At 51.6% G+C, this 24,674-nt stretch overlaps 1 protein-coding gene across 3 annotated transcripts in view; it reads right to left on the bottom strand.

The window, feature by feature from the left end:
• TSPAN9 (tetraspanin 9) overlaps nt 1–24,674 on the bottom strand; it is a 201,637-nt gene that overhangs the window by 62,714 nt on the left and 114,249 nt on the right. For 2 of the 3 annotated variants that reach the window (XM_070409538.1, XM_070409539.1), the window contains one exon: nt 23,145–23,224. In XM_070409538.1, coding sequence (XP_070265639.1) covers nt 23,145–23,207 — 63 coding nt within the window. In that variant the 5' untranslated portion in view covers nt 23,208–23,224. Of the gene's footprint in view, nt 1–23,144; nt 24,029–24,674 lie in introns of those variants that run through there. The other variant, XM_070409537.1, reaches the window with a different exon arrangement.

Below are 24,674 nucleotides of genomic sequence, written 5' to 3'. Positions count from 1 at the left end.
CAAATTAGCCAGGTAGAGGACATGGAATTTCACTGTAACGGTTCATGTTTGTTCCAAGGATGACAATTACAGCACATTTCTCATGTTAATGTCGTCCAACTACCCGTGTACCGCAATTACTCCGCATTGATTTTAAAACCGACTTAGCACAATAGCGGCTTCTAATTTGTAAGCAAAACCGCGATGGCATAAATCAAACTGTTAGAGGAAACGTCACTACTGCATGCTAATGGAGCATTAATAGACAGGGGAGGGCAGCTCGGGCACTGGCCCCAGGCAGGTCCATCCCCCATCAGTGGGCCTGTGCTCCCTGCCCACATCCCTCCCCTCCATCCACCTTAGCCTCCTCATGCATTTCGGTGGCAGTAGCTCCCTGGGTCTAGTTGGCCAGAGCTGTGATTTTGTCCTGCAAAACCCATCATGAGGAGAAGAGGTCAGCTGGTTCTGCGCCCCAGCATAAGGCCTGGGGAATGGTTTAAAGAGAGAATAATAGCCCTAGCTGGTTTGGCTCAGTGGATAGAGCATCGGCCTTTGGACTGAAGGGTCCCGGGCTCGATTCCAGTCAAGGGCACATGCCTGGGTTGCGGCCTCAATCCCTATTAGGGGGCATGCAGGAGGCAGCCAATCAATGATTCTCTCTCATCATTGATGTTTCTATCTCTCTCTCCCTCTCCTTCCTCTCTGAAATCAATAAAAATATATTTTAAAAAAATAAAATAAAGAGAGAATAATAAATTATAGGAGAACAGAACTTGGAAGCAAACACTGGTGAACCTGAGGGTCTGGTCCTCATGGCAAATTAATGTTTCTTGAGGACCCACTAGAGAAAGGACCGTGGATTTGGCATGCTGTTAGTAAGAACATGGGCCTATAGAGACAGGGCACAGGTGAGCCATCCACCACACGGGACCCCACAGAATGAGCTGATCAGGATCACCTCTGGGCAGCATCAGGCTCAGGAGAGGCAGCCAAGTGTAGGGAACAGAGATGCAGCCAAGAGCCACAACCCCTGTGACTCCATTCAGACACAGCTCCGTGGGGTGCTGGGGTGGCCTATTAGCCTGGCATGGGGAAAGGCCCTGGACCTGGAGACTTGTGCTGGTAATGCCCAGGAAGCACTTGCTACCCACCCCTTTGCCACCATCACAGTCCAACCCAGGCAGGGTGGCCACACCTGCCAGTTGCTGCTGCTCCTGACTCTGGAACTACAAGCTATGCCCAAGACCAAACCAGCCTCAGCTGGGTTGGAGCCAGGGCCCGATATGCAGGAAGTGGGGATCCCCATTCACATATCGATACTCCTCTTCCCAGGGCAGTATGGCCACGCCCTCTCTGCTGCACCAGGGCAGGGCCAAGACCAACGCTGTGCCTTGGGCATAGTAGTAGTTCAATAAATATTTATGGAAGAGCTGCCAAGGAAATACAGCAGAGAACCCTGCACAGTTCCAAGGAAATGTGTCCATAATAAAGCACCTAAGACAGCTGCTCACTTTCTTTCCAATACACTCTCATTCATTGTTCCTCAAAGAACATTCTTTACAATGTCAAAAGAAAAGCTTCAATTAAGTGCTTAAGTATCTTTAATATTTCCTTTTAATACAAAATAATGTCTCAATATGACAAGGTGGTCTAGTTTTGACAAGACAGGACTATTTCATCCCTATTTTTGGCAGTCCCAGCATAAGTAAGTATTTGAATGAGTGAGTGAGTGAATGAATGAATGAGGAAAGGTATGAGTAATGGATGGGGTAAGAAACATAGAAAGTGGTCCTAACAAGAGGACATCCTTCCGTCCACCTGCAGCTGGGGAGCCCTAGATGGTGGTGAACACCCCACATCCCTGGGGCTTCTCTCCCCTCCTCCAACCACCAAAACTCAGCAAACTTGCAAAAGGTCAGCCTGATGCCAAGTCTCAAGGGCTCTCCTGCCCCAGAGCCATAAAAGGCAACTTGAAATATCCCTCTGTATCTTTGGAAAAGAGCAACGAGTGAAGGATGGCTCCAAGTTGGGAACCACCTCACAGGAAAAGACCAGCATGCTCTTCATCCAAGATCTATGACAAGCTGGGCCCTGTCCTTTGAAGATGAGAACCCAGAAATGGCCCCACCCTTCCCACCTGAGGCCCTCTGCTAGCAGACTAGTGTGCTTGTCTCCAGGGGGCAGGGAGCAGGTCCCACAGCAGACGAGGAACATCCCCCATTGGCCAGGACAGCAGAGTCAAGTCTCTGGGCCCTCCATCAGTCCCAGGAAAACACATCAATATCAGATTCTTCCACAGCACCCACCTCCCCACTCCCCAGCAAATGGCCCTTGTTCAGCCTGATCAACAAACTCTGCATGCAACAGAGAGGCACCTCAGCCAACGTTTGCTGCGTTACTCTGTGCCGCAGACTGTGCACATGCCAGCAGAGAGACAGAGCAAGGTTCAGCCCCCAGGCAAGGGCACCCGCCACAGGGGTTCCCACCCACTAGCCAGGTGCTGCCCGTCCACCCCAGACCCACTGGAGGACATCTAGGATGATGCCCCAGGCTTTACTCCAAGTCACATTACCAGCCTGAACAGTAAAGGGTTAGGAGCATGGAAGGCTCTGGAATCAGCCAGAGAAGGTCGCAATACAGGTAAAGTGCTCAGACCAGGACCCAGCATAGTGTAAACTCCCAGAAATGGAAGCTGCTGTGGGAAACTAGAATTCACCTCTTCCAATAAACTTCCTAGATTTATTCCCTATTTTTATTGTCCTTTCCACCTCCCCTCTACATCACCCTACTCATCTGCATTCCTAAATTCAAGAACGAGATGTACAAACAAAGCTTTATGGTCTTAAAAGGGGGTCTCAATTTAAAGAGCTGCCTGCCTGGTGGATCCTTTGCTCCTGCCATTGAGCTTGGCACTGTGGCTGAGTGAACGTAGCTCCCCTGGGAGGTGCTACTCAAGAGGAACATAATCATAACGACACCTAAGCAGCAGCCTTTCCTGGAGGACTGTGCTGAGACATTCCCTGCAGACCGCATTCCATGACCCAGAGGTAGTCCACAGAGGAAACAAAATGGTCCTGCTAGATGACAAAATCAAGCCCAAGAATGTCTGATTGAGCTCATGCTCATAGCCACCACCAAAGCTACAACACTTTCCACCCCAGCCGGCTAACAGGAGGGGAAAACACCTGTGAAACCCCTCTCTCCAGAACATCACTCTCCATTTAGGGCCTTTGCTTCACAACAACAGAATCTGAACAGCCAGCAAGGGCGGCTGCCTATCTGGCTGAATGACCCTGACAGCCAACATGTCCATCCTGGCTCCCTGTACCTCCAGACCCCACCTTTGGGCATCCCAGCTATATTCCAGGGCATGGATTGCCAGGGAATGAAGGAAGAAGAGAAATATCAGGTTGTTTTTTTAATGACCCAGATTCCAGCCAGATGCATTTGTTATTGGCAGCAGAGAGCCAGCAGAGCTAGGAACACAGGCAGCTGGTGATGTCTTAATCACAGCGGAGAGGAAGAGACTGGGCAGGCTCAGCCCCGGTGCTGGCTACCTGAGGCATTCTGCCGGTGGCGTCTGCCCACCCTGCCAGCTGTCACTGTGCCTTCTCCCTCCTTTCCCCTCCTTCCCTCTCCTCTCCTCCTTCATGCTTCTCAGGTCCTGATTTTGTCTTTCACTCCACCGCTGCAAGGCCCTAAGTAGGGCACCCAGTCTCCCACAAACATTCCTTAGCCCTGCTAGCAATGCCAGGTGGGGAAGTCACTGCCCATCATAGTCCTACACCTGCCCATCCAGGTCCCTGGCTGGTCTGGGTAATGCAGGCCCCAAAGGCCTCCTCCGGCCCTCCTTTTGATAACTCAGTAGGAGGTTTCAACCCTAGTTTAAACACTGAGCCCCTAAAGAGCATCCTAAGAGCATAGAACACCCCCTTTATTTCCTTCCCTGTCTCCACCTGAGACCTCAAAGCACTCAGCTCTGGGAGCTCACAGTCAGTCCTCCTCTCCCTGCCCTGAAGGAAGCTGGGGGAGGGAGGAAGGTACAAGGGAAGTGCTGGCATTCTGCTGAAGAGAAAGTCAAAACGAAGCCTAGAGAAATGAGAACCCAGCTGAGGACATGAGGGCTGAGAACAGAAAGCAGGCACTCACACCTTAATTCTGAACACATGTTGCCCATGTCACCCTGCCAAGGAGCATGCTGTGCTAGCCCAGCAGGCATTGTCTGCCCATACAAACCTCACTAGGCCCCAACACACCTACCGTGTGCCATACAATGGCTGAACCCTCTTCATACAGTGTTTCAGCAACTCCTTGAATCCACTGAGAAAGTAGCTATTATCCCGTTTTACAGATGAGGAGGTCAAGGCTCAGAATTACGCATCTCGTAAGGTTCATACAAACAGTAAGCAGTGATGCCAGGAGTCAAGCCCCCCTGTCTTTTTCTAAAGCCAGGGCTCTTCCCACCATTTTACCTTTCACTTGCCAAACCAGCAGCTAGAGCAGCCCTGACAGAAGGAAGTTGTGGGGAACCTGATGCTGGGGCAGGGGTGAAGAGAGAGGCGCAGAGGTGCAGGCAGGAGACAGCTGAAGCCGAAGGAATGTAGTCTGTGCCTTCTGATTTTCTTCTCCCCGCCCTCCCAAAAGGAAAAAGTCTTTTCCACTTTGCTGGGGCAAGTGAAAGGTAGAGAGATGTGTCTACATAACAGTGTGAGGTCTGGAACAACGTTCACCTTGCACTCCTCTCAAAGACCAGGCCATTCACTCACACAGGGCCCCTCATGTTGCCTCGGTGACACAGAGAGATAGACAGCAGAGAAACCGGGTGCAGAATACAGTGGGGGTGCTCTCCCTCCCCAGCTTCCTTTTCCATCATCTAGAATGCACAACCTACATCCGACTCCAAGTCAGTGGGTATCTCCACCAAGGCCAGAGCTCCCAAGTCTGCCCTCCCAGAAGGGCTTCCAAGGTCTGCCTTCACTCGTCAGTGCCCACAATCAAGGTCAGGGGCATCAGACCAGGAACCATGCAGAAGGCTCATCTCCCCAGTTATCTCCTAAACATGCGGTGAAGAGAACCCAGAAGGGAGAGGGGCATGAAGAGAAGTCTGGGACCACCATACAGAGAAGTAGATAGACAAGGAAAAGTAACTCCAGTAAATTAAACAGCAAGGCAACAGGTTGCTTCTTGAGAGGTCTCTCAGTTCTCTCCCCTGCTCGCCCGCCTTCCAGCCCTTCCGCCAACCATGGTTCAGAGGCCCATTCTGAGAGCCCAGCCACACCTAGGACAGAGTGGGCCCTTGGGGTACTGGCCTGGCCTGGAATTTCACAAGGGCCCAGGGAGCCCACAGCAGGCCCAGAAGTCCCTCAGAAGCAAGGGGTTGTCTGTGTCTAAAGGCTGGAGGTCAGGGCCTCGGCAAAGGAGGTTCACTTTTCCCCAGGACGGCTGCCTGCAGTTCTGTGGAGAAACTGGCCCAGCACGGACTTTCTTAGGAAGCAAGGAAAGGGCACTGACTGGATCCTTAGGGAGCCACACAGCCTGGCAGCCAAGGCACCCCTGCCCACACCTAATGTAAATGGGGCTATGTCCATATGAGCACGCTGGGTTCCAGTGGGTCCACTACAGCCAAGCAGGCTCTATTTATTGCCCATGTGACCCGGACCCTCAACATAACACCTTCCCTCTCCACAACTCAGTCTGCCTAAAAGCAAAATAAGGCTAATGACAGTCTCTGAGATTTTCAGACACGATATAAAATATAGGTACGCGAACAGCTGAAGCTGGCTCCTCCTGTCCAGAGAGACTCACCTAAGCCAGTCCCAGTGCCCAGGGTGGGTTTGGACATCTCTGCGGGAAGGAAAGGGTCTCCGTCTCCTCACATCTATCCACAGTGATCTAGGCAAGTGTGAGAGCTCTGCTCAATGCCCTGCCCCCAAAACCTACTTTCACATCTCCGTGGTGGAAGCAGAAACCAGAAGGCTCTGTCCATCAGAGGATGATCAGCCTAGCTCGAGTGTCCCCACAGGGCAGACAAACCCAAGCAAGCAAATCAGCTCAAACTCCTGTCAGTCAAATGCCGACTCACAGGCTTGAAGACCAGCCCCTGGCCTGGTGAGGGAGGGCCTGCCCAGGAGGGTCCTCCCAGCACAGGATTCTGGGAGGCAGCCAAGGCCAGAGCTGCATGAGGAAGGGCAGGGTAATGGACAGGCAGGCAGTGAGTGGGTCAGATGGGTCAGCCACTGGGAAAATGGGGCCAGCTCTCCATACCCTGGACATCTCGGTAAACCCCCTGAAAGAGGAATGAGCCTGAACAAGCCAGGAAGGTCGTGGATGAATCTATAGAAGCATCTGCAGTTCCTACTGCGCCAACCGCTTTTCTCCCGCTGACCCACCGCAGAGCCTCGGGAATGTCGGAGGGGCTGCTGGAGTTAAAGGAGCAGTCGCCTCCCACCACCACACTCCTGGGCAGTCATGAGTGGGGTTTGCAGAGGTGTCGACCACTGTGGGGTACCTTGGCAGGCAGCCTGCAGGAACCATAATCACGTACTCACACACTTACGGTGGCTGCCTGTGCGGAGAAGTACCTGAGGGAGCAAACTCTGTGCAGCTTCGGGGCCCACTCAGAAACAGGAAGGCAGGCAGCCGGGGCCAAAACAAACAGACCCAGAGAACAACAGGAAGTTAAAGAAGGAAAAACAAGATAGTAATCCCAACTTATGAGCATCACCCTTTATAGACTCAGAGAACTTTCTTGAACAACATCTCAGTGTATCCTCCTGACAATTTCCCCAGTTTGGCCAGCTAAGTATTAAGGTTTATTCCCATTTTACAGATGAGAAACTGAAGTCAAACATCCTCACAGGAAGGCCACGGCAGAGCTGTGAGGGGAACCCACACTCTGAGTAAAACTTTTTCCACACTCCGCCCTGGTCCTTCTGACAAAGTCAGAGCAAGGACAGAGGCAGGGGCTCTGAGAGGACAGGGAGACTCGGCCAGCCACAGCGGAGAGCCAGGAGTGAAAACCACTGCCCGTGGACATGTATGTGCTTTCCCACTGGTGACACCCACCCCTGATGCTGATCCTCAGGGCCACACAGAGGGGCAGGGCAGGTTCCTGAATTCACAATGAAGAGGCCATTGAAGGGGAAGCACTCCAGCTCAGAGCCATGAGTTTAGTAGGGTTTGGAGGAGCTTGTTTGCTTATCTGTTTGGTTTCTCAAAGGGTGGCAGCTGGGAGGACCAGCGGATGAGGAAGGTGGCTAGGCCTGCGCCAGACAAGTGGGAGGCAAATTGGTGCCAGGGAGCAGCGAAGACACCGTTCAAGGGATTTGGTGAAAGCAGGAAGCAAAAGGAAAGCTCTTCCTAAGGATGAGCGCGGAGGGCGGAATTGGAACAATTCATAATTAAGACTTCTAACAATAGGCAGGGAGCCAAGGCAGTTGTAAGTGTCAAACAAGGTGCTGAGCTCCTCTCCCTAGAGCATTAATAAAGCAGCCCGCCCCCTCATTACCTGCTTCCAAGGTGACAGCCATCCCAGGCAGGGGAGGAGCAGGCAAAACCAACTCACTGAGTGGTTGAGCGCTCGCCATGACTTCCATCTCTTCCTGCCCTGAAGTGAGAACTGGGGTAACAGGGAAGATTCTCTCCCTGCCACTGAGCAAGGACTCTGAGGTCTAGAGTCAAAGCCCTCGGGGAAATGTCCATGAGCCCCGGAGCTCCTGTGCCAGCACCCAGCCCTGCAGTGAAGGGCTGTGACCTCCAGGCAGAGCAGCATCTGGGGCCGTTCTGTGAGGTTCAGGCAGTGAGTCCCCCAGCACACAGAGGACTCACCCGGCCCTGCCCAATGGGTCCTCCCTCACCCTGGGCCGCCATTTCCCACTTATGAAACGTAATCATTGCTGGTCCCTCACTTTACCAAGGATACTATGAGGATGATAAAGTACCTCAAGAATCATCAGCTACTTCAAAACACAAAGGGAAAAAAGAAGTGTATAAAAATGATGGGATGTCAGAGCACAAAGGGATGAGCTGGTCCTAGTCTTTCAGTGTCCAGATGTGAAAACGTAGGTCCAGAGAGGAAAAATAACTTGCTCAGGGTCACCCAACAAATTAGCAGCACAGCTGGGACTAGAACTCAGGTCTCTGTGACCCATCCCCTGCTCTTTTCCACTCTGCCACGCTGATCCCAGACACAAATGAGTTAACTGGTGTACACCTTACGTGGAAAGTGTGACAAATGCATTTCTAGAATGGGGGATGGGGTGGGGCGGGCGGGGGCGGGGGGGAGACACACATAGATTATGTGGCTAGGCACACCCGATGTCACAGGCTACTGAAGGGGCTGTCCAGCACACACTGGCCCACCCAACCCTAACGGGGTATGAGGAACCCCCATTTAAGGGGAAGAGAACAAATCAGCACTGCCGAGAACCTGTCAGTCTTCCTCCCACAGCTCCTGAGTCAGACCCAGCCCTCTACAGAGCAGAGTGGCTCTTTGTGAAGCATGCTCCTTTCATAGACTCCCCTCCTCCCAGCAGGCAGGCTGAGAAAGGGGCAGAGGAAGGGGGGCTCGAGGGGAGGGGAGGCAAGGGGGCTCGATTCTCTTTGGCTGCCATAAATGGTAATAAATCCAGCACCTTGTGCACTCAGCTCTTCTGACTGCACCAATGTCCACCCCCTCCTGAGGGTCCCCCAACCTCATCCCCACCAGCCCCCAGGGCCCCAGAGAAGCAGTCAGGATGGGTGTCCTAAATGGCTGAGACATCACAGAGCTCTTGCCAGGAGCCCAGGCTCATCGGCCTGACAAGCTGCCACCCTGATTTGGGTCTGAAGAGTTCCTGCCTACAGGCAGGGGAAGCTTCCCTGAGTGGGTGGGGGTACAGTCAGGCCTCGGGACACAACTGACCTCCCAGACACACACAGGGGGCTGCTGCTCACTGCAGGGAGCACAGAAAGCTCAGGATCCTTCCCGCCAGCTACTGCCATCTCCTTAGCTCCCCCTACAATTGGACAGCTCAGGCCATATCACCACATTCCCCAGACCTCAGGGTATCACCCAGACCTTCCACCTGGCAGTCTCTAACACCTGCCAGGTAAAGGGGTCCTTGCCAACCAGCACAGGGGTCCTTGCTCTACTGAAGCAATTCCTTGCCAACCACAATCTGGTTCAAGACCCTTTGGCATTAGCTCCTTTCCCTGGTCTCTAATATCACCTTGTTTTGCCTGCCTCCTCCTCCACCACCCTGCCCGCTCCTTCGGCTTGTCCAGTACCCTTCGCCTGACTGGCCTCCTCCATGAAGCCTGTTCTGCTCAAAAGACAGATGGCAGGTGCTGGACACCCTGCATGCCCTCCATGGTCAGCAAGAGCACTCAGCACCATGCAGGGGTACGCTCTCCCCTTCCATACCAGAGAGACACCCACCCTGCTGTGCACACCTACTCCTCCAGGCTCATCTCATTCATCGGGTCTGCACACGCGGCAGCAGCGAGCATGAGTGAGGGTCCTGCCCAGGTTCTCATCCTACAGACCTCAGGCTCCCTGCTCACCATGTCTCCCACCTTTAGTTGGGCCTGGAAGGCTGTCCCTCCTCCTCTCCACATGCTAGATCCCATTCCTCCTTCGAGGATCAGCTCTTGTCCTGCCTCTTGCACAGAACTTTTCCCACCCAGCTGGCCCTCCACCTGAATCACTGGTGCTCCCAGAGTTCGAACTTCCTGAAAGCCAAGGCCAACAGGAAAACACACCAGCTTATGTAATACTCCACACTGTTTCTGAGTGCCTACTATGTGTGCGAGGCAGTCCACAGGCACTCTGACAGCAGTGTTCCCACCTAAGCCCCACTACCTTCAGATGGAGGATGAGGAGCCAGGGACCGGACACTGAGGATGTCTGTAAAATGCACTACCCCTCTGGCCAACTGCACACAGGGCTCTCTCTGGTTGCTACATTGCCTTCCTGCACACTTGCCTGGACAGCAAGGCGGAAAGTTCCTTGAGAGCAAGGACATAGTTCATTCTTGTTTCCCCTACAGCGTGCAGCAGGGGGTCAGCAAACTGCAGGCCACCTCAGGACTCACTGGCTGATCACTGGGAACATATTTTGGGAATTCAGAGACTCAGGACTGAGGAACGTCAAGAAACTCCAGGGCAGAGGACACATACACCCTAGACCAGCGGTCGCCAACCCGTGGACCACTGGTGGTCTGTGAAGTCCAAAAGGTTGGCGACTGCTGCCCTAGACTATCGGTTGGCCCTGTCAACAGACCCAATGGCAGTCACTGGGATGGGTGAGAAGCGGTGAGTGTGGCTTGCCGGGAGATGCCCCAAAGGGTGTCCTGGGTCTGGGGCAACTTACCCCTGAGCAACTCAGACATACGTAGATGGTAACACCAGGCACTGAGCAGACCAGAGGAGCCCCAAGGCTGCTGAATTTCACCCGCAGAGACCATCAGGGTGGCCCTGGAAACACAGCCAGAGCTGCTGGGTTGGGCTGCTCTGCTTCCCTGGGTCATAGCCTCCCCATCTGCTCCTGACCGCTCTCTCCAGGAGGTAGGGAGAATGTGCCTCAGGGGATGAACAAATCCCAGCAGTGGCATCTGGCATTGGAGGGGGTAGGGGGGGATGGGTAAAACACTTAAGCAGATATCTCCTGTTTCTGCCCTTCCCCCCATCTTTTGGCATCAGCACCCCTGTTTTTCTTTAGGGAATTCTCCTCCTCCCGGCGCATACAGCTTGTCCCATCAATCAAGGTGCTCCGCTCTCCTCTCCCCACAGGTGGGCACGTGACCAGCCAGGCCCTTTACTAGGAAGCCAACTCTTGAGTAGTGAGAGCCAGGGGCCAAAACAGCAGAAGGTGATGCATCCTGACAGAGTAATGTGACCAAGCTCATCATTAGGCCCCGATGCCTAGGGCCCCAGAGCAGCCTGGCTCCTGTCCCTGTGTGTGGCCTGTTGCTCAGCTTTCTGTTCTAGCCTCTGAGCTAACCTTATATCCTTCATAGATACTGAAAGACCCCCAGGAAAACAAGGGTGTGGATCAGAAAAGCAGGGAAAAAGAAGCTGGGCCAGCAAAAACAAGAGATGTCTGCTAAAGTGATTTGCCCCCCACATACCAAACAACACTGCTGAGCTTTTTTCATAGATAGAGAGATAAATAGGTAGTTATACAGGGTCCCCAAAAATGTATATACACTTTAACAGCTGATAGCTCAATTTTGAAAATGAAATGTATTTTAATAAACACTGCCTTTATAATTATTCAAAGTGTGTGTACACATTTTGGGGGGACACCTATATATCTGTGCTCCTAAGTTAGCCATGATTGCTATACAGTGCTTCCAATCTAAGAGACTAGCTTATCCAGAATCCATCTAGGAAATGAGATGCTTAAAATGAGGATGCAGCTTACCCTTCGCCTGACTGGCCTCAAGTACAAAGCATTGTACTTGAGGCCAAGGGTTACACACACTGGGAGAGAATCTAGCTAAATATACATATTCATACATATATATAAATATATACACACATACTTAGACTACTAATGTGTTTTAAATGTCTATATATTCATGCATATATACACACATATTTCTATATAAATACAGTATGTATGTTTATAGACATTGTGCACACATATACATAGAAATATACATAAGTGTGTATGTGGGGAGCAGGGAACTCTAAGAACTTACAATTTGGGTACCTAAAGGGAAGATGCAAGTGCATAACCAGGCAGCGAAAGATAAAGATTACAAAAAAACAAAAAAAAAAACACACCCTCAGGAACTTGCCCCACCTTCTGTGTTACCCACAGAATCTTCACTAACAGACAGACACATACCAACTGACCCTAGCCCTTCTGGCTTTGGCTGGCAAACATGTCTACTCTGTGACCACAGGGTCCTGTACCCTGAGATTTTTGAAAAGGCACTGCCTGCCCTGGGGGAGGAACTGTACTCACCACTGCCCCTCTTAAGCACAGGCCACATGGAGCCTCCAGTTAGGCACAGGAATGGAAGCTGCCACATGACCAAGCAGGGCTTTGTTTAGGGAGTTCTGTACTGATCTGGCTGGCCTCATCGATCATCACAGTGGTCAGCAAACTCATTAGTCAACAGAGCCAAATATCAACAGTACAATGATTGAAATTTCTTTTTTGAGAGCCAAATTTTTTAAACTTAAACTATATAGGTAGGTACATTCTTATTAACTTAATTAGGGTACTCCTAAGCTGGCCTTTGCTAAAAACGTCCTCAATCTGAGGGGTCGACCTCAGCGAACGTACCCCCACTTCTTCTAACGCCACTTCTTCAAAATAGACTCGCCCAGGCCGAAAACCAACTTCTGCGCATGGGCCACGAAGTTTCAATTGCACTGTACGTGCGTGCCCGCACGTGGTATTTTGTGGAAGAGACACACTCAAGGGGCCAAAGAGCCGCATATGGCTCACGAGCCGCAGTTTGCCGACCACTGACCTACACCAAAAGTCTACCCAAAACTAGACCACAGGGCAACACAGTCAACCAAGTGCCAGGACGTCAAACTCCACAGCTCCTCAGCTCTCTGGAAATGAATGCAATGAGGTGATGGCGTTTTCCAAAGTGCTGGGGGAGAGTGGTGTACGTGGCTAAAAGGAACCACTGGGTAGGGGCACCCACAAGGGGTTTGCTGGACTAAGGAGAGATGGACACAAAGCCTCCTTCCAAGGCAATGAGTATGGGTGGCTGCAGGGGTCCTGTTTGGTTAGGCAGGATATTCCAGTTGGAGGCCAGTATGGCTCCCCAATAGCATGGCACCTTTCCTTTAGAAAAACTCCAATCATTATTTAATGGTGTCACCTGCAAGGGGCATCTCATTATTAGCCTTCCCGAAGCCCTGCCCCCTTACCTAGCACCTCTGTACAATTCAAATCAGCCCATAATCAACACACATTTCCTGAGCTCTTATTATGAACAAGCAAGGCAAAGACAAGGGCCCTAACACTCACTTCTTCCTGCTCATGGCCATGGGTGACAATGCCTCTAGCCTCAGTGTCATCATCTACATGTAGATCCCACTGTTCACCCACAGTATCTGTGAGGATTTAAAACGCCCAGAGGACTGAGTGTTCACCGATCTGAGAAAGTTCCTGATGATCAGTAGGCGGTCACCTCCTAACCCACTTCTGTTTGGGGCTGGGACTGGGGGGAGGAAGGCACAAATTACCAACTGAGTCATATACAAATATGCATAACTCGGGCCCTGTAATCCCAGGCTACCCTGCACTAAACTGGTGTACAGATCCAAGAAAAGTACAGTCTACAGGGGAAGGAGCTGGGTCAGGATGACTTCCCAGAGATGGTCACAGAAAAATATGGCTTGGGGGTTTGACTAACCTGGGTTCAAATCCAGCTCTGTCACTTTCCAGCTCAGTAATTTGGGGCAAAATATCTAACCTCTCAGAGCTTCTATCTCCTTAGTGGCAAAATGAAAATAATGTCCTGTCTTCTCCTCAGGTGCTGTGGAGAGTGGATGAGGTAACAGGGTGACCCAGGGAAGTGCCTAGTACTGAGCCTGACCACCTGGCCCTATGGTTCTCAGCATCACCTCACCTGATGGGGGGCTGGGGGGGCTGGAAGGGCTGCTGGCCTCCCCCTGGGCCTCCAGCCTGAACTCAGAAGAGAGAGGGGTGGAGGGAAAGGACGGAAGAGCAAAAGTCTCTACATAACAAAAGATGTGTAAGACCTTAGAGGTGGGGGGGGGGGGGGCATTATAAAATTTTACAGAAAGACATTAAAGAAGGCTTAATATATGGAGTGTACCATATCCATGAACATAAATACATAATTAGAATACAATTTATATTCATGAATGGAAATACAAAGATAGCAATTCTCCCCAAGGCAATCAATAGATTCAATGCAAAACCAATCAAAATACCAACAGGCTTTGGGCAAGGAGCAGGGAAATTAATTGTTTGATCAATTTACTTTTAGTGAAACTAAACAATCTGATTCCAAAATTTATGCAAAAGAAAAAATTTATGCAAAAGAACAAAGGGCCAAGAACAGCTAAAACATTCTTGAAAAGCATAAGAGGAGAGGATTTGCCCTACCAGATGTGGAACTTATTTTAAAGCTACAGTAATTAAGACAATGTGGTATAGGATAGACAAATAGTGCATTGGAAAAGACACAGGTGGCATTACATGTCAGTGGGGAAAGGGGAACTAGCCATCAATGGAGCTAAGACAATGCTTTGTACTTGAGGGGAAAAGAAATCAGGGCCCTGCCTCTCATCATACATAAATATAAATTCCAGATATATTAAGGACTTAAATGTAAAAAGAAAAACTTTCAGAAATAAGTATAAGAACTCATCTTTAATCATTCAAATTCATTCAACAATTCATGAGTGCCTAGTATGTAGTGACAAGCACTGTCCTATTACCAGGATATAAAGACACCCATCAGATATTATGTATTTGATAAATAATACATAATACGTAAAATCTAACAAAGAAAAGAGACTGAAAATTTTGACTATGTTAAAATAAAAAGTTTCTGTTTGCCAAAGGACCCTATGAAGAAAGTTAAAAGGCAAGCTATAAGCTGTGTTTGTGGTACACTTAATAGACAACAGATTAGTATTCAAAACATAAATAAAATCCTAAAAATTAGTAGGAAAAAGCAAACAACTCAATAGAAAAATTGAACAAAAACATAAACAGGCATTCACAGAAGAGAAAAGAATGGTTAATAAAAGATGTTCACTAATAATCAGAGAAATGCAAACTAAAAACCCAATATAGCATTTCATACCCACTGTATTGAAGAACACTCAAAACTTTCCATTTTCAACCAACATCCCACTGGTGGAAATGTCAACTGATATATCCATTTTGGAAAACAATATGGAATTATCTGGTAATTATCTATCCTAAATCTCAGCAACACCATTCTTTGCTATATACCCCAGAGCAGTTCTCTTCAGAGTGCAGTCCATGGGAATGCTTAACACTTAGAACTTTTTATAGCAATTTGGTGTCGCCAGAACAGCCAAGTCTGTGATCAATGAACTCATTTGGATGTAGGTGAGTCACTGCTTTGCGCTGTGTACCAGTCATGCTCAGCAGAGCCACACCTGAGAGTTGTGAGTAAAAAGCTGGTCCCTCACAGATGCTTTTAGAAGCACTGTCTTAGCAAACCCTTGCATGTGTACACCAGGAGACTAGTCCAAGAATGTTCAGAGAAACAAGTTCAAAAAGAAGGAATAGCCTGGCCGGTGTGGCTCAGCAGTTGAGCATCAACCCAGGAACCAAGAGGCTACCGGTTCATTTCCAGTCAGGGCACATGCCAGGGCTGCAGACTCAATCCCCATTAGGGGGCACACAGGAGGCAGCTGATTGATGATGTTCCTCTCTCATCGATGTTTCTATCTCTCTATCTCTCTCCCTTCTGCTCTAAAAACTCAATTTAAAAAAAAAAACATATTTAAAAAGAAGGACTAACCCAAATGCTCATGACCAGAAGATTACACTGCAGCACACTCGCATGGAGTACCACAGAGCAGTGATAACCAGTGCGCCGTGGTCACACAGACGCACACGTATGAATCAATAAACAGTGAATCTTTTTAAAATTCTGAATGATTCCATCAACCAAAAGTTTAAAACAAACCAAGGCAAATGGTGTGGTGTTGAAGGATGCCTACATATGTGGAAACTATAAAGAAATGTACTTAACAAAATTTAAGGTTCTCCCAGGGAAGATGTTGAAGCTAGGGAGGAATACACAGGGGCTTCATGAGTGTGGCTAACGTTTTATGTCTTAAACTTCGTAGTGGGTACATGTTCATTACGTACTTTTTAAAACTATATGAATTTACATGATCTATTCCACAATTTGGAAACATTTTAAGTGATCGTTTTTCTGGTTTGTCAAGTGACCTGGACTTGGAGTACCCAGGGCAGAGGGCTATGGGGACCCTGCTGTACGCCCATCGGCCTAAGTGACCTGTTTCTGGTCTGGTTCATTGCACCAATAATAAAGGGGGGCAGGGGAAGGGTGTGGACTGCCCCTGGCAGGGACGGCCACAGGTAAGTATACAGCATGGCAGGTACAGCTGCTGGCCCTGGGCTCTGAGACCATTCCCCTCCCCCACTGACCTTTACCCCGGTCTTCCAAAGGATCCACCTAGACCTCTGCTTCTCCCTTTCTCCCATGTATCCATAAGACCAGAAGAATTCAGCCTACAGAGGCATCTGGGGTTGCTTCCAGGGCTCCACAGCACTGCCCAGCAAGTCACTGCAGCCCTGGGGCATCTAACTGACCACTGGAAGGGCTACCTGCTCATATGCTCTCACTGTAGGAAGTACAGTGACAATAACTGCTAGTCACTGAGTCTAACCTGCCAGGCCTCCTGCTAAGCAGTGTCCCTACATAATGCGTGTATTACCTCATCTGGGCCTCTTTACAGCCCTGCAAGATAGCTGATTCTGCCATACATACAAGAGGAAACCGAGGCACCAAGAGGTTAAGGAAACCTTCAAAACTAGGCCTCTTTCCTGGAGACTGACTCAGGCCAGTGGGAGGAGAGGGAAGGGAGCATGGCCTATGCTCATGTAAAAAGCTACCTATTGATTTGAATCTACACCCTAGTGAGGAACCCCTGGAGCAGACGGAAAGCTCTCTGAAGGCAGAGCCATGTCTCTGTCCTTACTGGCCTGTCACTCACCCATCCCACCCACCCCCGGCCACTCAAACAGGGCCTTCGTGCAAGATACTGATGCAGTAAGCTACACAACTCAAGAGAGAAGGTCTGGAATTTCAGCCCTCACCTGAAGTCCTAGTTAGAGAAAAGGTAGGGGGTAAAAGCCATATGTCTACTCTGCGCTACTCCCCCAGCTGCAGATCTGCTCACCTTCCCAACCACGTGCCATTGCTGACATCCCTGCCCCAACCCCCACACTTCTGCTGGCAGATTAGCTTTCAAATGTGAGCAGGGACAAAGCTGGCTCAGAAGACTTAACTCTGCCCGATGGGTTTAGCTCAGCTTCAAAGCTTCCTAACTGGAACCAAATAAGCAGGCAGATCTCAGCTAGAAGAGAGAGGCCGAAGGGGGAGCAAAGGGGGAGCAAATGGGGACGGGTCTGTAAGCTGGATTACCTACAGCAACAGCCTACATACAGCCTGAGGGACACCACAAGACCTGTTATGGTGGACACTGCCAGAAAAACAACTCTCCCTTTCCTCAGAGACTGGAGACAAACTGCAGAGCATCCCCAGGCACTGGTCACACGTCACAGCAGAGCCACCTCACCCTCAGAGCCCAAGCCAAGCTCACCACCCCAGGAAGTCCCTCCCAACTGCCACCATCCAGACTGATTCCCCCCTTTGTTTCTCTGTGCTCAGCCCATTGCACACATGCAAGGGGCTCTGCTGCTCCTATTGGACTGCAAGCTCTCCCCCAGCACAGTCTCTGGGTGGACTTGTGTCTGTCTCTCTCCACCCTTCTTCCTTGCCCAGACCCCCATCCTCATCTATCCAGCGAACTCCTATTTATCCTTCAAACACCAGGTGTCACCTGCTCTACTGTTATCTCTGTATCTTGTCTCTATTAAGCAGTATTAATTACACCATTAAGTAGCGCTGCGGAGCACCTACTGCTCAGAACTGTTTATGTTTCTGACTCCTCCATGGAACTCAGAGCCGCTCAAGGGTCTGTTACAGCTGGTACTCAATAAATGCATGAGTATGCACTGGCCACAGAGAATCGATCAGCCCTTTCAATAGAAGAAGCAGAAAAGACCCATAATTCACTAATTCTTTTTCCCAAGCTAGGAAACTAACTCCTAAAAGGAACGCAGCTTGTTTTTTCCCTCCCATTTCTGATGGGAGCAAACACTGTAGAGCGGGAGTCGGCCATCATTTCGGGGTGGGGAAAGGAAAGGAAGGACAAGCTGCGTCAGGCCACCCAGATGCTGGGTCCAGCTTGCTGCTGCCCCTCCTTAGAACGCTGGGGAAGGGGAGGTGGCCATGCTCTCACCCCTCCCCTGGCAGCCTGTGTTCAAAGGCCTGGTGGAGGACGGGCCAGATGACCTCTCAATTCCACGACTTCCTGGCCCAAGAAAGCTGATCTGCTCTGTGTGAGCCCAGTCAGCCCGTCCTCACCAACTGGAGCCTCCTGTGCACTCAGCGGGCATTCAGTAAATAGTTGTGGCATGAGTGAACGGACTCAACTGGGTCCCCAGCAGCCCTGTATGCCCCAGGACTGGCTGCCACATTCAGCCACGGGGCAGGCAGGCACATGGAGGTAGGGCAGGGGGAGGGCGAGCCCCAACCCAAGGTGAGCCCTCCCTCCCCACCCCCTACCCCCATAGACTCCTCCCAGCCCACCATCCTCAGAGGAGGTGGATGGTGTTTTCTGCACTCTGCACCGCCCAGTGGGATGGAGGACAGACCTGTGTCATTTGCCTCAAGGCAGTGACAGCGCTTACCCTGTTTCTGCTGGGACTTTCTATTCTCTACCCTCTTCCTCCCCACCCACTCTTGATTGACACCAATGCTGGCTCTGACATGATTTAAAAATAGATATTAAGACAAAGAAGTTTAATTTTTAATGCTTTGGAAAGGAAGTGAACAGAGAGCCAGCATTCCCTCATAGCCATGTTCCACAGTCTCAGAGCATTAGCCAGGACCTTCATCTGTGCCCATCCCCCCAGGTGGAGCCACGCCTGACCCACCCTGAACATCCACTTGTAGCAGCCATGGGGGGGGAGGGGGGGCGGCGCGCGGAGCCGGAGGGGGGGCGCAGCCTAGTGACTCACACCTGAGCACTTTGGGAAGCCTCTGAATGCCTCTTGCTGCCAAGTTTAGCCTGGATCTCCTGATTGGAGAGGCCAAGTCTGAACCTGTCATGCTCAGACCCCTTAGTCCATTCATCACTTCCATTCCCAGACAGAAGGCACCCCACAGCTTTCTTAAGACACCCCAAGCCGTCTAGCACCAACTGTGTACAGACCCCTGTCCTGGCACCACAGACCACAGAGGCACATACATGCAGCCACGCCAGTACCAAACACATGCCTCAAATGTGGCTGGAGAGCTTTAACCAAACTGCCTGCTCCCAGAGGGGCCGAGCCACAAAGGCCTGACCCCACTTAAGGGAGGTTAATCAGGGCCCCCACCCGACCCCCTGACCATGGCAGCCCTGTGCCAACCTTTCCCCTGCTCCAGCAGGCACACTGAACACTGCCTCCTTAGCTCATTGGCCTTTATTAAGGAGAACTCCACAAGGAATAGACTTTCCATTGGGGCCAGAATGTCACTGCTCCGCCAACCATGACTTAAAGTGATGGGACAGCTCTGCTAGCAAGCATGAAAAGTGACCATTATCCAGAGTGGCAATTACTGGTATGCCAGCAACCCCAGCCCCACCTCTGCCCCTCCATATCAGACAGGAACTTGATTTGGGAGAAGCTGGGCTGGGATCCGATTTGCTCTCTTGAGAAGGGGACATAGGCCCCCAGCACTCAGAGCCCATGCTATACTCTCCCTCCCCTTCTCAGAGTAAAGAGCTCTGGGCCCCCTTTGCCCCCCTGTTGGGGCTTAGATTCACTTAATCTCTACCTGGAGGATTCCACCAAATGGCTCTGGGAGGACTCAGAGATGAACTGACTGAGGGGAATACTGCTGGGAGAAATAACTTGGGGTGGGTTTCATTACTGGTGGGTGGGCCCTTCAGGATGGGGAAACTTCTGTCCCAATTCAGGCTCCTATTTCCTTTCCTCCAAAAAGCCAGCGTTCTCTGGGCTGTGAGAATTGGAGTGAGGTATGCAGTAGACAAGTGGGACTCCATCAGGCATGACCACTGACTGCCCCCTCCTCAACCCCTGCCATCAATATCAGGCCTTCCAAAATGCTGCCCTGAGGGTTAACATGGCTAGGACCTTCTGGTTGAAGTCGGCAGTGGCAGGAGCAACCTGGACCCCACCCCCAGCCCGAAGCAGGCAGGCACCCAGCAGCCTGTAAGGCCTCTGTCCTTTTCTTGGTAAGGAAGAGGAATGCTGGCAGCATGGCTCTGCCTCCCACCCTGTCCTTGGTCATGTCACCCTAGCCCTCACCAGTACCAACACCCTAGAAGCTCTACCCAGTGGCAAGGAACCAGGGACTCTCACGCCTGGGAGAGGCTGCGGTGCAAGACAGCTGCACTGGGAGCCCTCCCGGCAGGCTCTGAGGAGGCAGGGGGCATGGTGGCAGCAGTGGGTTTGGAGAACTACCAGGTAGGCTCCGGGATCTAAGGAAGATCTCTGTCTATTGATTGCAGGCCTCACGTTCAACTCTAATGCCTCAGAAAAGCCTCCTTTTGGGATCTGGGCCATGAGACTAGAGAAAGTGATGGCTACCTAATTCCTGACCATTGCGCTGGGTCCTGGAGGAGTTGACTCTCACCAACCCTGCATCCCTCCTCTCCCTACCCGTCACTTTCCCTCCCTGTGCTCTAGAAAGAGCAGAAGTCTCCCAGAGGTCCTGTCCCACCTGCCTGAGGCCCAAGCACTTTCTCTTCTCACTTGGCTCTTTCCTCCGCTCCTTCTCCGGTCTCAGGCCTAATCACCTGGCCACAGGAAGTCATCATACAAGTGGAGTTCAGTGACCCACCGGGACCAAATCCTGGCCAACACCCTGCAGCACCTGCTCTCCCACCTCCCAACAAACACTCTTACACACAGGCATCCAGTTCTCTTTTGCTAAGTTTTCCATTTTTCCTAAGGTCTGTCTTATTTCATCATCTCATATGCTACTAGCATAAAAGACCTGGATCTTTGAGATTCAATTTCTCCCAGCTTATAGTATGTCATCGGAATTCTGAAACGTCAGAAAAGTCAGAGATTAGGAGAGAGTCACTCCTTGCCGGTGAGAGAGTGGTGGTGGTACCTTCTTATTAGGAAGAGACAGCAAGTCCTTTCACTATGGACCATAAAGGAAGCCCTCTCCATCCACCAGCTCATTAACCTCTGCCAAGATTTTCAGGGATGATGAAAGGAGCCTCTTGTCACCCCACAGCTGAGGTGCTCTGCTAGGAGAGCCTTCATCTTGGACAAGTCTCTACCAAGTGGGACTTGGGAATCCTTCAACACAATTAACATGTAGATTTACTCTTGTGGCCTTCAATTCATTTACTCACAAACATATAACAAATGCCTACTAAGTACAGAGCACAGACCATTGGGCTATACTATGTGAGGCAGTCCCTAAACCAAGTTGACACCATCCTAGAGAAAGAAGCTGCAGCAGTTATACCCACTCTGGCCAGCAGGTGGCGGGGTGGGGGTGGGAGGAGCAGGGAGCTACTGGCCAAGAAAGACAGTGAGTGAGCATCCCAGGAGGGTCTTTCTAGTAAGTGTTAAGATATGCAGAGTGGGGTGAGACAGGAAGGCAGGTTGACTGTGGGCAAGAACAGAGAAGGAAGCTGTAGACAATGAAAGGGCAGCATTCCTGTAATTCGTAGGCACCAGAGAAATACACACCAGTGTTTGGCTGACACTATTGTCGGCAAGTGAGTCAGAGGACCAGGAGCACTTGCCCAATGGTGGCCACAAAATCATTCTTCACATTCCAGTGGTTCTGCCCCTGTTTCCACAAAACCTCACCAAAGGATAGGTAACACAGTGACTGGAGGGCCCCGGACCATGGAGCTATCTGGGAAAATTCAACTCAAACAACCTCAAACCAGGCTCCTCTGAAGAGAAGCAGCAGCCTATGCATGAGGCAGGGAAGGGGCTCCCTCCCCATAAAGAAGACAAGGATACCCATACCTACGGAAGTGAGCACATGAGGGATACCATCTTGACAATCCCCCCTGCCCCCCCTTGGGCTGGAAAGGACACCTAGTCCTTAATGAATGATGCAATTTAGCCAAGGTCACAAAAGAAGCTAACACAGAACCAAGAACCCAGACTTCTTCCCACCCAACCTGAGTTTTCCCCTCTGTGGGAAAAGTCGCCCGCATCCTACACAACCAAAAAGTTCTTCAGTTAAAGCCAGTCACTTCCCACAAACGTTGAACACCAAAACACAAGTGCTTCTACTGGCTTCACTGTGAATGACTTTCTCCTGCCCCCAGTGCTCCTCCTGGACCACGGGCAGCTGACAGCCTCTAGTCCCTCTAGTCCCTCTAGTGGGCAGGACAGGCCCTGGGGCAAAGCCAAACATCTGTGTTGACTTCATCTGGACTCTGGTGAAGAAAGGTGGAAGCAGCAGTTGGGATGAAGGAACAATTACTAGTAGATATAAGGTTAAGAAGTTTTCATATCTGCCTAACTAGTATTTTTTATGACAAGTGTGCAAGCCGCACTCACACGGCCTCCAGAATCACAGAGGTTGGAGAATGTTTCCAAGCTGCCCCACCCACTGATATCTTCTCTAGAAAACAATCTCTCACCCAGAATGGAGCACTCCTGATTGCCCCTCCCCGCCTTTGTCCCTTCTAGTCTCTAGGGTTCTCAGAGCTGGGAGGGCTCACGATGGAGGTGGAGCACATGGCCACCCGCTCCCCCTGCAATCCCTCAAAAGCAGCTGCCTGCCACCCGCTGGCAGCATCCCTCCCACACCCTCCTTTTCCACAGGAGCCCTAACTGAGAGGCATATCTGCAGTCCAGCAAGGGAGTCCCTCAACTTGGGACAGGGGCTATTCCTCCTTTTCCTGGAGTTCACTGACAGGAGTGGGAGGATACGACCTCTACCACTCCCCTACCTGGTGCCTATAAAATGCTGCAGACAGTATTCTTGCATATTCAGCAGGGACAGAAGAAGAAACTCAGAAGGCTATTCACACTTGTGCCGGTCTTCAACTCAGAGTCACAGCTGTTAAAAATTCGGACCCCACACCTATTTCTGCAGCTTATCCAGTTAGAGGCACTTCCAGACGGGTTTCTTATAGGGGAAGGAGGTGGAAGCAAACTTTGCCAGCCTCCTAGGAGTACAGTTAGCCTCTCCTGGAAGAAAGGCAAGTTTGGAGCCTCCATTCAGCCAAGGAGAGAGAAAAGAAGAGGAAGATACATGGACGAGGGGAAATAATGATCTTAGAAAAAAACCCACTTACCGTTCTGCGGAGAGCAGAGCAATGCAGCACCAAAAAGGAAGAGGGTATAGACGAGGAGAGAGGCAAAGGGAGGGATAAGCGCAAAGACTTACCCAGAATATCAAATTGAAGAGGAACATCATGTATTTCAAACAGCAGAGGCAGCCCCTGGCCATGTTGCACTTCTTAAATTCTAGGAGGAAAACAAAGGACAGGTCCAGGTAAAACACCACGTACTTGCTGCCTTTCGGGGCATTGTACTTGTCAGTCTTGACTCCAGCCTCCGCGCGGCTCTGGCCCCCGGAGCCCGCGGTGCCATAGAAGGCGCCGGCAGTGAAGCCGCGGCCGAACGGGCGGCCCGAGGTGGACGGCTTGGCAAAGTCCGAGTCCTTGCTGTCCAAAGATGGACTCCGGTGGATCGAAGAATCCTCGCTACTCGATTTCTCCATGCTCGAGGCGTTCCCGTGGGGCGCAAGGGGCGGGGGGCATCGCTCCCGGAGAGGGACGGAGGGGGCGCCCAAGTCGGACGCGGGCTGCAGGAGGCCAGGTGGAGCCTTGCACGCCTCCTCTCTGTACCCGGGCACACTCCGGACCGGACCCCGTTGCACAGGGGCCGCTGCCCTACTCCCAGCCGGCTGGCCCAGGAGGGCTCTGCGGCTCGGCTTTCTGCGCCCTCGCGAATGCTCTCCGGGAACTGGCTGGCCTGCGTAACTTAGCAGATGTCTTTGGGAAGGCTGCAATTTGACTTCTCTTTCCAGAGCGTCAGCTCGCTTCCCAGTGCACTGACCGCTCCACGCGAGGCACCAGGGCTCCGGGATCCAGGCTCCCAGGGCACACACCTCGCCCGACCCAGCCCCAGCGCGGAGCCCCGACCACTTGGTGGGCGCTCCACCTCCTTTCGCTCCGCGACTTTGCGGAGCTGCTCGCCAGCCCAAGGCTGGGCGGGCGCGCCGCAGACAGTGTCGGGGGATCCGCCGCAGCTACCGCCGCTGGGCTTTCCAACAGTGAAATCCCAGCCCCGACTCCCGACTCCGAAATCGCCCCGAGCCCCCTCGCCTGGCCCTCAGCCCCGCCCCCTGTTTTGCATTCAACCAATGAGTGCGAGGTCTGCCAGGGGCGGGGGAGGGGAGCCTCCCCCTCCCCAATGACACCATATCTTTAATAGGATTATCGTTCTGCTGTGTGCCTACACCCGTGCGCCTTGAACCCTCACTAAATGTCAAGGGCTCTGGAGCTGGGGGTGAACCAGAACCTCCACGGAAGGCGCTGGTCTCTTCTACCGCAGAAAAGGGGCGGCAGAAGGGGTGGGGGGTGGGGGGGACTGGAGGTACCAATGACCCAAAGAAACCAGAGGAAAGGGCCGGGAAGGACTGGAAGGGTAAAGAAGAGCGGCCACTGTCGCCCTGGCTGCCTCCCCTGTGCACACGGGCCTGACAGACCTGGGGCACACGGACTCCCAGCTACACACACACACACACACACACACACACACACACACACCACTTTTGCACACGTGGGTCTGGCTACAACGCTGAGAGAAGGGACCACAGGTGCCGCGTGAGGTATGGGAAAGGCGCTTGGGGCCTCCGCGGGGCGCGCCGCCCTCCCCGCCCCCTCCACGTGCACGCGCACGCGCGCGGGTC

The sequence above is a fragment of the Myotis yumanensis genome, unplaced genomic scaffold, assembly GCF_028538775.1.
Source record: "Myotis yumanensis isolate MYYU_CA2020_CCGP unplaced genomic scaffold, mMyoYum1.0.hap1 SCAF_3, whole genome shotgun sequence".
Classification (NCBI taxonomy): Eukaryota; Metazoa; Chordata; class Mammalia; order Chiroptera; family Vespertilionidae; genus Myotis; species Myotis yumanensis.
The sequence above is the reverse complement of the archived record's forward strand: the minus strand, read 5'-3'. Positions and strand labels throughout refer to the sequence as shown.